The sequence below is a fragment of the Ammospiza caudacuta genome, chromosome 4 (assembly GCF_027887145.1).
Source record: "Ammospiza caudacuta isolate bAmmCau1 chromosome 4, bAmmCau1.pri, whole genome shotgun sequence".
Classification (NCBI taxonomy): Eukaryota; Metazoa; Chordata; class Aves; order Passeriformes; family Passerellidae; genus Ammospiza; species Ammospiza caudacuta.
The window spans coordinates 57,331,023-57,345,206 of NC_080596.1; the positions used below are offsets into that span (position 1 = coordinate 57,331,023).

At 42.4% G+C, this 14,184-nt stretch overlaps 1 protein-coding gene across 1 annotated transcript in view; it reads right to left on the reverse strand.

Annotated features, from left to right (window-relative positions):
• The window catches only part of MSANTD1 (Myb/SANT DNA binding domain containing 1), a 42,876-nt gene extending 29,515 nt beyond the window's left edge, over positions 1-13,361 (reverse strand). The window contains exons 1-3 of the mRNA XM_058804201.1: positions 13,266-13,361; position 13,092; positions 4,387-4,479 (exon numbers count right to left, since the gene is read on the reverse strand). Of these exons, the coding sequence (XP_058660184.1) occupies positions 4,387-4,479; position 13,092; positions 13,266-13,361 (190 nt within the window). The remainder of the gene's footprint in view (positions 1-4,386; positions 4,480-13,091; positions 13,093-13,265) is intronic.
• Between the last annotated feature and the right edge of the window lie 823 nt (positions 13,362-14,184).

Genomic DNA, 14,184 nt, shown 5'->3' on the forward strand with positions numbered 1-14,184 from the left:
CCAGGACCCAACATCTCCCCTTGCTGCCTTCACCATAAGCCTGCACTGCAATTGCTATTATGTTCCTCATTGACTCCTGGCTTCTCCCAGCTGTTTTCCCCTCACATTGGCTCTCTGCTGTTTATCACACACTACTCTGCTCCAGTCACCCTCCACCACCAGGGTTCAGTTTATATTCCAGCCTTAGCATGCCACTCTGATCCAGGTATTATCTTCCATTGTTCTGGCTAAAACTAAACCAAGGATTGTGTCCTTGCTTCCTCTCATGGCTGCAATGCTGCCAGCAAACCCATCAGCCCACAGCCCATTCCCAGCTGGCACAGGAGCATTCTGGCCAGCCTGAGGAAGCTCATCTGCCTCCTTTCATAAGTTCTCCTGAACTAATGCACACCCACAAACCACATTTGGATGCAAACTTCTCCAGATTCAAGACCAGCTGTCCAGTACCGCCAGTGGTTTTAAAATCCTGCCTGGTGCTTTTCATTCAAGGTGGCATTCAGTGTTGTAGCCTGGAGGATATGCCCCAAGTGCAGGTCTGTGCAGGGAAAACAGCATAATTTGCTTGGCTATAAATGCCCAGTGAAATGGGGTTATTCACAGAATCATAGACTATCTCAATTGGGAAAGGACCCATCAGGATCTTCAACTCCCTGCTACTCAAAGGACTACAAAAAACTGAACCATACTACCAAGAGCATCATTTAGACACTCCTTGAACTTCGCCAAGCTTAGTGCCATGGCCACCTTCTTAGAGCCTATTCAGTGACTGACCACCCTCCCCGTGAAGAATCCCTTTCTAATGTCCAATCTGAACTTCCCCTGATGCAGATGTGGATGCAAGCAAAGCTAAGACTACACCAAAAGGAGTGACAGTGTACCTGCCATCATCCATTTCTCAGCTGAGTCAATTATGCAATCAAAAGGATTAATTTAAATTATGGATTAACTGGCCTCAGTTTGCCTGTGGCAAATTAGCAAGCACTCAAATTACTTCTTTTTGGCAGAAAAACTGCCTTCAGTAAGTCAGCGAAGATTTTTCTGAAGAGTAACAAAACTGAAGAGCTTCGGACCAGATTTTCAGTACTGGAGAGCTGAACCTGTTTCCAGCTGAGCTTCATAAGGGACCAGCTTAAATAAGAAACCTAGGTGGGATACTTGAGGGGGAAGTGCAGACCTGAAGTGTATGGAACCTAAAACCACCCAGATGCAGGAGACACGCAGCGTGAAGATGCAAGTACAGACAAGCTGTCTGAAGGGAGTCTGTGGCAGATGTGAATGTCACCAGGGAATTCTATTTTTGTTTCATCCCTGAATATTCAATTGACAGATTTCTGCACAGCCAGAAGGATCCCCATCTTCTTAGCAAGTCTTCAATTGCTCAGAAGGTTGGCATTCTTCTGTTATAAAATGCAGCTTTAATGACTGTAGGACAAGGGACCTAAACAAAGAAACAAGGAAACACCATCTGATTGCAGAGAAACAAGACTAAACAATTTACAGAAAATCAAACCAGTTCACAGCACAGTGTCTCATTCTCTTTTAGTGGCCAGTGTTTTCCATTCTCTGTGCAAACAGGGGAGCCACTCTCGTGCAACTGCTATTAGAGGCAATTGCCAACTCCAAAAGACTTAAAAAGTCAGCCCTCTTCTCCCCACCCCATTGTAAAAACTACTTGGACTGGCTTTAGCTCCTCTTTTGCTGTGGTTTTAAAAGAGCTCAACAGCCTGATCCACAAACCTTGCCAAGCAAGGGCTGAAAAAGTACAACTGCCTCTTGTCAGCATCTCACCAGCTGTACAGATGAAAATATTCCCCATGCTGACTTTAATGCCCAGTAGCAACATGCCAGGGGCTGAAGCCACTCAAGCAGACCAAAAATGCATCACAGGCAGCAGTCTAAAACATTCAGGGCTTGTGTCATGGTTTTCTCCATTTGCTGCTTCTTTCCTCTCTGCACACTGCACTTCATGATAACTGGACAGGCAGATTATATTAAAGCTCATGCCTACTCTGTCAAATGATTTCTCATCAAGTCTCAGCAGGAACTAATTGAAGATTAACCTAATCATTCCTTGAGGCCTCTTCTGGAGTGTTTTATCACTTTTTGCGAATCCATTAAGGAGAACTTAAGTGAAGTGCTGATCTGGCAGGACCACTGAGCACACAAGCTGGAGTGACTGGACAACCCAACAAACATGTGAGAAACGAGAGCTTCAGACATGCTCTATAAATGAGGCAAGACCAACCTTTATCCATTTCTTTGGCTGTAAAAACCAGCCTAGCAAAACGGCAATAAGTGTTTTCTAAAATAACATCCTGCCTTCCTGTAAACAAAGGAGCAAGGCTGACAAGAGCTGCTTGATGTTACACGAAATATTCCTGCAGAATTCTCTGATCTTCTCTGCCTGAAATCTGGAGAATACCACAAGCAGCCACCAATTACCAGCCACTGTAGCTTGTGTTGATCCCTGCTTTAACTTGCTTCCACAATAGCCAAATTCTTCCATCGACAGATCTGTAGCTTCATCCCTGACCTCTGATCCAGCCAGCGCCTCTCTGGGTATTGTACACAGCTATCAGATAACAACAATTGACATCCAGCCCTCCTCCAGCCTCAGGGTAAAAGCCATAACCACTGGGGCATGGCAGACCCCCAGATGAAAAAATTAATGTACTTTTTCTGCAGTGCCTTGCAGGGTTAAAGGAGTCATTTATCCAGACATGAAAGCTGAAAGAAAGGTCCAAAAAGCTTTTTTTTTGTTTTGAAGCAAAAGAAAACACCCCTTGGAATGGCAGAACCAGACACTTCACTCAGTAATAAGATTCATAGTCCCAAAAGCAGGATCAGACTTAGACTTACTAGTGTTTGGTTTGAAAAAAAATACACATTTTGAAGCCTCTTCTACATTAAAAGCAGAAGAAAACCCTGAATATTGGTCACCAGAACTATCAGGATTATTTTGAGAGTATTGTATACATCTCATTACTGTAAATGTTTTAGAAACATTTCTGTGCTATATTCTACTCTGCCTCCCATGTTGTTTTTATCATACAAGCAAGAACTCCTTAAGGCAGGCATCTCATACAAGTTCCATCTAAGCCTTTAAAATACTACAGGCGGTGTGAGTTTCTGGAATCAGCCAAAGTTTCTGGAATCATTCTCATTTTAAAGATAATTTAGATGCCTCTCAATACTTTCAAAGTGCTACAATGCGAGAAAGCAAGATCAGCTTTGGTTTAGATTATTAACATAATACGATTGCAGTGCACTCAGAAATGGTAAAAAAATCAACTCTCTTTCATTCCCAATTGCTCAATTCAATATGCAACCACAGTAAAACTGTAAGCAAATCTTGTGAATAAGGTTTTCATTTGAACTTGACAGAGAGCCAACATCTGTGTTGCTATTTATTTACACACATATATATAAATACATGCAGTTTTCATACTTATATATATACACACACACACACACATGCACATTATTTAACCTGGTTGCTTTCTAACAGTAGCTATTCCTATGCAAGTCTTGGAACAGGAGAAGAAAGAACAGCTGAAGCAAGACCAGGCCATGGCCTCACCACAGAGCCCAGGGAAAGGTCTCTACAGGCACGTTAAACCTCACAAAGTGGAAAAACATTGTATTTTCCCTCCAAAAACTCAGAAAAGCATTGTATGTCCTTACAGACTGCACCATCTCAGGCCAAAACCAAGACTACTAAAAATCAAAACCATGCTTGTATGCCACAAGTCATTTTTCTGTGTCCTGCAGCGTTACATAAGCATCACCTAAAAAAGAAATTACTTTGCCTGTCTTTAAAGCAATATTCTCATCAGGGAATTCTGCAGGTAAAAGCTTGGGGAAATAATAAGTCCAATATGGACCTGCAAGAAGGCCTGTCCTTCATGAGGCACAAAAAAATGCTGGACTCATAAACCATTAAGAAAAAGGTCAACACATTTCAAAATACACCCCTTCATCCTACTGGCTAAAATCTCTGAAATGGTCCATCCACAGAGCACCCCCAGAGCCAGTGCATCAGAAGGAATCAAATGGTTCAAGGACAAAGCCTTGCCAGTTAAACCCTGGGAAAACTCAGGTCAGTGATCACAGAGAGCAGGTGTCACATCAGGGGCTGCTCTGCCCAGGAGGTACCAACCTCCTGTGTGAAGTGACTCCCCACAAGGGACTGAAACAGTGACCATCTTGACCTCCTCTGGATGAAGAGAAGACAGCACAGCACCTTCTACACACTCACAAGTTGCAGCCCTGAACCACTTGGCTCCATTCCCTTCCCCAGCTTTTCAGAGCAGCACAGGCTCAAGCCCCAAACCTGCCCTTTTGTAACTGTAATTATTTTATGGTGTGGAAGTAAAGCTTCAGTACCTGCTGTCCTAGGAACAGAAGATCCTCCATGAGCCTTAAAGTCATCACAGGACTCCTCACAGCAGATCACAGACCCAGAGCAGAGCTTCACATCTGGGGGGAGAGAGTTTGGCAGGACAAGGCTCTGTGTGGGGAAGGGACTGAGGGGACACTTCCTACCAGCCCAGAGAGTCACCCACACTCCGCCAGGGCTATCTAAAGGTGTAGAGAGGTAGGTTTGGTTTAGTTTTCAAACTCTAGACTTTCAAACTGCACCAACAAATGCCTTCCCCATTCCCATCATAAGTGACCTGAATCAGCCCATAAGCCTCCAAACCTGTGTCCTGAAAGCTGCTCACTTGAAGCCTAAAGAATATGACAGACACTCTCACCGGCACATCTCACCACTGCCAACCAAAGATGTCTCTTTAAAAGTCATTCTCACCCAGGGCACCAGCGGGTTTAATTCTTCCCAACTTTTCTCATCTGCCCAACTCCTCCATTAGCAAGTTAACACTCAATGCTCAGCTTGCTGATCTTTAGAGGATCACAAATCTTTCTTTTACATATGGTGGGTCCTCAAGGTTCTGTAGTTGCTATTTTACACAAGGAGAAGGCAGAGACAAGCAAAGGGGAAAAAATTTCTAAAGCTTCTAAATGACTGTGAAACTGAAGTAATTTTCAAAAGAGAATTGGACTCTCCAGAGCTGAAGTTAACCTTGCATGTCCTTGAGTCACATCTCACAATGAAACACCCTTAGTTCACTTCAGGCAAGGTCCTCAAAGCCACACAGGGACCTGAAGGGTATCACAACAGGAAATTCCAAATCTAAAATGCAGAGCTAAATGAGCCATGACTTCTCCCTTCCTCCAACCCAACAAAATCAACTTTTTCACCAAAAGAAGGTTTTTGGGTACCTCAAGTTTCCTTTCCTCCATGCCGAGATCCAGACATTGTGGCTAAGCTGAACCTCTTAGCACTGATGCCCGTGAAGCCCCCTCGTGTCTGGGAAGTCCTGGGCACAGCCAGCTCTCCTCAGCTGGCTCTGGGGTCCGTGTGAGGGAGCAGCCACTCGAGTTCCATTTAAAGATGTGGCTAGGGCAAGAGGGTGTGCCTGGGGTGGCACCAAACAGCACCCGCTGCCAGGGCAAGGTGGTTGCAACCTCTCCCTGTGGATAGAGGCACTGGGCTTGGACTCTGCCTCTAGGGCTGGTTTTGATTTTTATCCAGAGATGTTTTAATGCAAATTATATAGTAAGCAGCCTTGGGAATGCTGCCAGATACCTGCTCCTCACCTCCCTCAGGTAGGCAACAGTCAGGCCCCCACTTGCTTCTCCTCTCTGGGTCTGCGAATCCTTCTCTGCACCATGGCACAACTTCAATAGGAAGGACTGAGAGGCTGCCTACAGCCTGGGAAGGGACAGGTGGATTTGAATATCCCTTGGGAGAAGGAGGACCCAAACCCAAGTTCGACCACTTTTGAGATGAATATTAAAACCATTAAGTTATTATATGAAAACCACCACACCAATCATTTGTATCTTAAGCAGCAAGTGCAGGGCTGTGAGCTCAGACCTGAGCAGCAGGGGCAGGTTTGACTCACCTGGCCGGGTTTGGAGCTCACAGAGTGTGGGAGCTGCTCATGGGACACAGCGTGAGAGCTGGCGTGGGGACACAGGTGGGAAAAAGGGATACATGGGGATACAGGTGGGAAAAGGGGATACATGGTGATACAGGTGGGGAAAAGGGTCTCCAGGAGCCTCAGCAGACGCCAAGGATCTGGAGGGAACCAGATCCTGCAAACATCATCTGCTCCCACCATTTGAAGTCCTCACCTCACTTTAGGGTTAAAATGTCAAACTAAAATCTCTCTTATCTCCACCAAAGTGCTTTTACCTTGAAATTTTTAGCATTTGTTTAAGCTGAGGTAAAAAAGAGTCTGGGCTCCTTGACTGCTAAGCAGATCGTCAAACCATCTGGATTACAATAGGCTATAGAAAGTTTTCTAAGTTTTCCCAATTACTGAGTGCCTGATTAGCTTCTTGCACCTTCTTCATCCTCAAACTAAAAGACCTTAGCTGCAAAAGTTTAACTAAAGGCATTTCTTAAAGGAATTTTGAGAGTAGCTGTTAAAAACACATTGTTAGCCAATGTGTTTTTATCACAACCCAACACAATAAAGTATCAGCTAGCTCTACATTTTATTGTTAGGAAAAAGGCTTTAATTAAAGAGCAAGTCTACACGTGTGGTTTTAAATAGTGTGAGCCTGATTTTCTTCAAATTTGTTGTTTCTTCCAATTCTTTAGATACACATTTGAAAGAAGAGAAGGGCAGGCAGCACTATTTGGAAGTTGCAAATAAGTACTTTTAGAAAATAAATATATTTTAATCTCACAGAAACAGACTAACCCTAAAAATAGGAGGTATGAAGTAGAAAAGTGGTACTTTTTGACAAAACAGAGGAGGTGTCCCTCAAAATAAGGATAGATGAATAGGCTGATTGGAAATGGAATTATTTACAATTAATTTTAGATATTTAGCAAGATAGTTTTGTAGGTAGATGTGTACAAGATCTCCAGAATTTGTTTCAGGCCCACTCAGAAATAAAATCTGACACAAGACTTTGATTTAGATTTCAGACTCATCTCGGTGACACAGTCATTAGTTTATCCAGCAGCATTAAAAGTGAACAGCAAGTGCCCTAAACTTCCTCCCACACACTAAGAAAGTGAGAGGTAAAGATCTCTGTCATTCCACGCTGATGATTTTTAGACAGAATTTCCCACTCACCTTAGCAAGGTGATAATTAAAAAATCTGTGCCAAGGAACACAACCTCCTCACTGGCCCCCCGCAGCTCTGAGCACTCCTGCTGCTGGAATTTCATATCCTGTACCTAGAGCATCACAAAGTGCTGGGGACACTTGTGTTAGCAAAAAGTACATGGTTGTACAGAGATTTTCTTTGGAAGTCCTTTTTTTTGAATTTTCATTCTAAGGAAAAAGAAGAGGGAATCCTGCATTTTGCTAAGTCTGAACGCAAGGACACAGACACAGCTTATGATCCATCCAGCCAAGCACCTGATGGCTACAGAAGAAATTCCACACTGCTGTGTCTCTAGTGGCTTGATACAGTTATTTTTTCAGCATTTGCAGTGGTGTGGGAGCCTTACAAAGTTTAATATTGCTTTTGTCTTTTGGAGAGGAATGCCAGCCAATCCTTCTTGCACTATCACACTATTTAATCAAACACCCAAAAATTAATTACACCACATGCCAATACAGAGTACAGTTTTACTGGCCCTAAATTAAGGCTGGGTTGTGCTTTTGTAACTAATACTCTCTCTAAATATGCTCAACTTGAATGAGCTGTACCCTCTGCCTGTTGGGAAGGATTTCCCATGTGCACTTCACAGGATGGATCCACAACCCACAGGGGATATCTGAGCTCAGACTTTTATTTTCCCCCACGGAACATCAAGGTGCAGATCAGAGCTTGCCTGATATCCACAGCAGTTGCTGTATTATCTGTCAGTGTGTGTTCTGCACCACAAAGAAAAGGAATCCAGGCTGCAGAAAACCCTGCTGCACACACTATCACCTTCCTCTGAATCCCACTGTGAGGAAAGCCTCTGTGCCCACTGAGCCACTCTCCCAGCATGGGCTGCCACCCAAACCCAAGGCTGGCACCACCACCACCACTTATTTAGAGGTAAGCAAGCTCCCATTGCCCTGCATCCCTCCTCTTTCACATCTCAGTTGAGAATTTTCCTGCTTGGCACTGGAGCTCAGCACTGATTTAACTCCCCATGATTTGGCAGTGTTTGTTTTCTCAGACTGACCACCATCATTCTCCCAAAACATGGAAGGCAGCAAAGATCATGTGAATATCCAAAGCTCCCACACAGCACTGCGGAGGTGTCTTACAGCCCTCAGCAGCCTGTCCTTCCTCAGCAGCCTGTCCTTGATGCCAGCCTACAACACCTCCCAGCCCTTCAGCCCCGCTCCTGGGCAGATGTTCCAGTGAGAAGGACATTCACTGCAGAACTTCGTCAATGACACAGTTGCTTCTGTGGTTGCAAAACACAGCCTGAATCTAAAAAAATACCCCCTCTAGTTCACACTTCTGTCTAGGTCACTCACCAAGGATGCTCCACATAAGCTAGAGATTGGGTGTTGGTGCAGCACTCAGTAGCCCTAAGAAGCAGAAACTCCCAAAGAATGCTAAAAAGACAGCTTCTACTCAGATTCAAGCTATGTCCCTAGACAGAAAGGGTGGTTCGTCAGGATACTGGTCTGGCCCCTGAAACAAATGCATCAAATTCTAAATATTACTTGATTTGATCCAGATTGATGCCTTTAATTGGGCCTGGCACTAATCAAGATACACCTGCATGCTTAAAACAAGAAGCAGCACCAGGATTGCAAATCCATTTTCCATAGACCAGGGCAGCAGCTCACCTTTTCTGACACAGCCAGAGAGTGCCCAGAGCCCTCCCAGTAGTTCCCCAGACCCTCAGAACAGTCTCTAGGATGTATTGTAATAGTATAGATCTAAAATGGTTATGTGGATCACTAAAGGCATCTTCCACTCATTTGTGATGCATTTCAAGAATTTTGCAAGCAAGAAAGCAATATGCCTCAAGTAATGAAAATGAAGGAATTTTTTTTCATATGTGGATTATATAAATAATTTTGGCCCACTTAAAACAGACATCCTCAATTAAAATTGTATCAGGCTACAATGAGGTAGTGCTCTTCTTGTGACTGATTCATTATTGCACAGACTTGATTTTTAGGATGGGGGGAAAGGGGGTTTACTGGTATGGAATTGTTTCTCAGATAAAGTAAGGAAAACTGATATAACAAAAGAGAAGAATTCCTTTAACTATGGCTATACGGGGGATTTTGTCAGCCTAACTATTCTGCAACAGAAACAACCATGAACTCTTCTCTCCCAATGATTATCTCAACCATCTCTCTGTATGAGCAAAAAATTCCTCTGTATCTTCTTTCCTTTAATGAGGGCTATGGGAAACAGCAGAGACATCAGACATTTTACATGCTTACCTCTCCCCATATGTCCCACAGATGCCAAAACTCAAAAATTTCCTTTCCTTGATGTCAAAATAAATATGAAAAAGGATTTTCACAAACATAAAAGAGATAAGGAAGGGAAAATTGGGCAGCTTTTCAGTGGATATGATAGATAATTCAGATGCAACCAAAGAAAAAAATTGTTTTAGAATCTAGCTCAGTTTTCAGGATGAGTGACACTGCTGAACAAGGGGGGAAGGCACAATAGGTGGTGTAACAAGACTAGGACAGCTGTCTCCTGACATGTAGGCAGAGCTGAACAAGCTTTATGCATTCAGGGACCAGACAGTTCTCTGGCAGCATTTGAGAAACACATGAAAAAGCTGAGTGCCATGGTGCCAGCAGGAGGAGAGTCTGGACACAGTGATCACAGGGGTCCTTTCCAACCTGTGTTTAAATCTCCTGGCAGAGAAACCCTTCTGTGCCTATGGCCATTCTTGCAGCTTTCATATGTCTTATTTCTACTTCTCCTCTACTCCAGACACAGTTATCACACTGTGCAACACCTGGGTACATTGTGGATTTACACACAAACCTTTTTTGGTTTTATTTTAGGTCTATTTAAAGTCTTTAACATCCCATTTACCTCCTGATCACTCCTAAGGATTGAGCTGATACCTTCCAAGGGCTACTCACAATAACAACAAGATATTTTCCTGAGTGGTGACATCTCTGTGGATGCCTGTATATGCTTCTGTTCCCTTTCTGCATTACTTTGCAGATGTCTGGATTAGGTGAGAAAATGGAGAATATTCACAGCCAGTTTTAATTTTAACCTACCTTGTAAATTTCTTACTGGTGAGTTTGTCAGTACTCCTTTTTCCCTAGAGATTTAGTGGGTAATTTAACAATAGCGAAACCAACAGAGATTCATCACCACCTGGTGATGTCCTGCAATTTGAAAAAGGATGACTCAGTCCTCACCCTCTGTTTTGCCTTTGCCTAATTAGAACCATGACCAGTTCAAAACTACAGGAACACATTCCTTTTTATATCTTGACTGTTTAGGGGGGTTGATGACTATTGCTAAGAGACCTTGGAAGTCTAGCTATGCCTTATGAGCTGAATCATCTCTGCACAGGGCCTGCTGGGCTTCAAAACACATAGATATGTGACAGCTTCCTTCTACAAAATTCATTTTTACATTGACTCAATATGTCATATTTACAGGTCTTCATTTTATTTTCCATAAATAAAATAAAAATCAACCAGTGCAGGCTCTATTTACCAGTGTAGCCAGCCCTTTAAACATCAGTTGCATTTGCCACCTTCACTTGCCACATCAGTTATTTAGTTCATATCAAAGGAAACCATTAATTTAAAAACTCCACATTTGGGACTCTTGGGTGGCTACCATGGCTACCACCTATTTTTATCAAAAGTATTACGCATTTATCCAATTGTTCTAAACCTGTTCTGCTGACACTTCAGTTTAAAACATACTTTTAAATGCTTCCAGATACCAAAATTTTCCAGAAAGGAGAGTTCCCTGAGATGATTTGTAATGAACAGCAAAGCAAAGATTTATTTAGCCTTGCTGTAACAGCCCTGTGTACTTTGAGTGTTCTTATTACCCTGCAATTGCCTATCAAGCCTGCTGATGGACAGACTCCCTACCCTTCATGTCTTTGAAGGGGTTTTCTCATTGCTTCTATGAGTTTTGCAAGTTGCTCCTCAAAATTGATTTTACCTGCCTTGTTTAACTTGCCTTATTTAACTTGCTTGTATGGTCTTTTCTATTTTCTCTGCTCAAACATAACCTCCACTTTCTGAAAGATGTCTTTGCACTCCTAACATCATTCTGCTCTTCTACTGAACACCACCAGCTTTTCAGAGTCCTCCTCAATCCTTTTGATGGAAGAGGACACATGCTTTTTCAAGCTCATATTATAAAGTTTTCTCACCAGCTGCCCATTCTCTGCAAGTATCTTACCCTTTTAGTTGCTCCTTTGAACAGCAAAATTCATATAATCATTCATACATTTACCCATTCCACCTCTTAAAAATTGCATTGTTGGCACAGGGACAAGAGAACTGAGTTTGTCATGCTCATTGCTCTGGGTTAAAATCAACATTGTCCTTTCCCCCTTACAGTAAATCACAGAATCATAGAACAATTGTATGTTGTTTCACACCCCAGCATTGCTTTCCCTGCTGTCTCTCACATCAAGGTCTCTCTCCTTTTCTGATCCTCAGTTCAGTTTGGTATTTCTCCATTCACCTTGGCAGAGAAAGGCCCTTTCTTCCCTTGGACTTCACTGATTTCTCTGGATAAGAAGCGTCTCAAACAGACACCAGTCTCTCCTCCAAATTAAATTGCCCCTCTTGCCAAGGCAAGGGCAGCCCGTATTTCCAAAATGGAGTCCTCGCATTTCCTCAGCAGCATTTTAATAGAGAATTTCCCAGAGAGTTTCATGACCATGTTTCAGTCATCACTGCAATGACATCAATTACAAACACAGTCAACATCAGCATCAACACTGCCCCTCCACACCTCCCCAGGACAAGAGGGGAAAATGGCTATTCCTCCAGCCATTTTTTCCTTTGTTTCCCACCAGAGAACTGAAGTTCCCTGGAAGGGCAGTTTCTTCACACCTCCAGGATAGTTTGGATGACAAGCCTAAGAAGATTAGCTTTTGCAATTCTTCCTAAAAACCACTGTAAGGAGGATCACTGACATGGATGACTGATTTTCATCCAGGAGATTCCAGCACTGTTCCACTATCTCATGCATTTCTTAGGATTTCATTTCCTTCTGGAGCCTCAAGGGAAGTTTCATAATCAGCACACCTGGCATGTGTAGTATAAATAATGAAGGGGATGCCCTCTCTAACAACCTATGCAGAAAGGCTGTTCTGCTGTAAGGAACTGCCTGGATCAGCCTTGTTAGAAGAAAGAAATATTAGGATTATGAGATCCTTTCCATTTCCAGACTCAACCAACCTCATGAACGTTTTCTGAACCAAATGGAGTCAAGGTAGAGGGACCTACTCAATCAGTGTTTTTATGAATTTTTTCAACATTATTCTTTCTATGCTGTCAGCATAAACGGTACGTTGTCACCATTTTTCTATCCCACAATTTAATTCATTGCTTGCCTTAAGAAAAAAGAGCATGACACCAATTTAGCTTATAATCACATCAAGAAAAACATTTTATGTGACAAATCTGGTAATAATCCAGTACTACAAACTGGTTTGCTGACAAAAATATTTAGGGCAGACCATGTAAAAGAGGATAGAGATCACGAGATGCCCTCCACATTTGGCTTTATCTGTTCAGCAGTTTGTGAGGGCAGTATCTGTTACAGCCCAGGCTCTCGTGGTCTCTGGTGGTTTTTCTCACAGAAATTAAGAGCATCAAAGTCCTCACAGAGTGGACATTACTACAAGAAGGAATTACTTTATTATCACAAATGGATAAAATATGCAGGACATACAAATCCATGTCTGACAGCTCACCCTAACATGGTGGTAGCAATCTGCACAATTTTGATCTGAAAGAGCACTTTTGATTGGTTTGGGGTTTTTTCCCCATAAAAGTAAAGCCCTTCAGTAGCTGGATACAGATGGTGCATCTAGAAACTTTCACTTTAATGCTTTATGCCTCTCTCTGCTTTACCAAAATAACCCTTTGTCCTGAATTCTTCTTTCTGCTACTTTTGATCAATCCCTTGTCTTTATCTGTATTTATTACTTACTCTACAGATCCCTCATTGGAAACATTTATTTTCTTTCCCTAAATCCAAACTCAGGTTTTACTTTAAAGCTTCTAAAAACAGTTTTATCATATCGTGTGCTTCACTTTATGGTGCCATCTGTAACTAAAGTACAGCACAGTAAATGACATATTTGTGATTTGGAATCCAGTTTTACAGATAACAGAGGTTAAGCAGCTCATTTAAATATGCCTTTTTGATACATAACTGAAATAGATTCAAACACTGAGATTTGCTCACCATCATTACTCCCACTTTCCAACACATTAATTGGATATAGGAAGTCAAATCAAGAAATTCAGCTTCTCATCAAGGACTGTGTTTTAGATTCTGATTTTTTTTACAGCTGAAAAAATTATAATGAATCATTTGGCACCAGAATATTACACCTGATATGAACAGTACCAGACATGACATTATGTAAACACACTCTCACCCTTTCAACTGGCCCACTTACCTCAGGTCCACATAAGCTCTTACATGTTTTTTTCTAAAGCAGATTTGAAAGACCTATGACTAATTAAATCTATTGCTATTAGTGTGAGTTGTCCATACTTAAATTAAATTTTTTAAGAAGTTATGAACCAGCAGCACATTCATTACCAGAGTTTCTTTCTTTCTAGAAGATAATTGGATGCCATAATTGGACTGATGGGGCACATCCTTACACCTGCATGTTGCTTCAAGGGGACTCTGCTTGCTTGCAAGGGTTCTCCAGACCCTCCAGGCACAGCATGATGAACTATCACAGGATTACAGTCATTCTGCCAAGACAAGGACTCAGCTTACCCTTCTAACTTTGTCTTGGTAACACCTAAACCTTACCCCTCAGTTTTGAAAAAGATAAGGAAAAAGTTACCCAGGTAGAAGGATCCAGGCACCCCATGATAAAATTCAGTATTTGGTTTCAGTGCAGCAGGACGCACGAGATGTGTTAAACCCATTTCAGAAGCCTCAGCAAAAAGTGGGTTTCAGTGTAGGGGGTGGTAACAGGTGGGCTCTGGG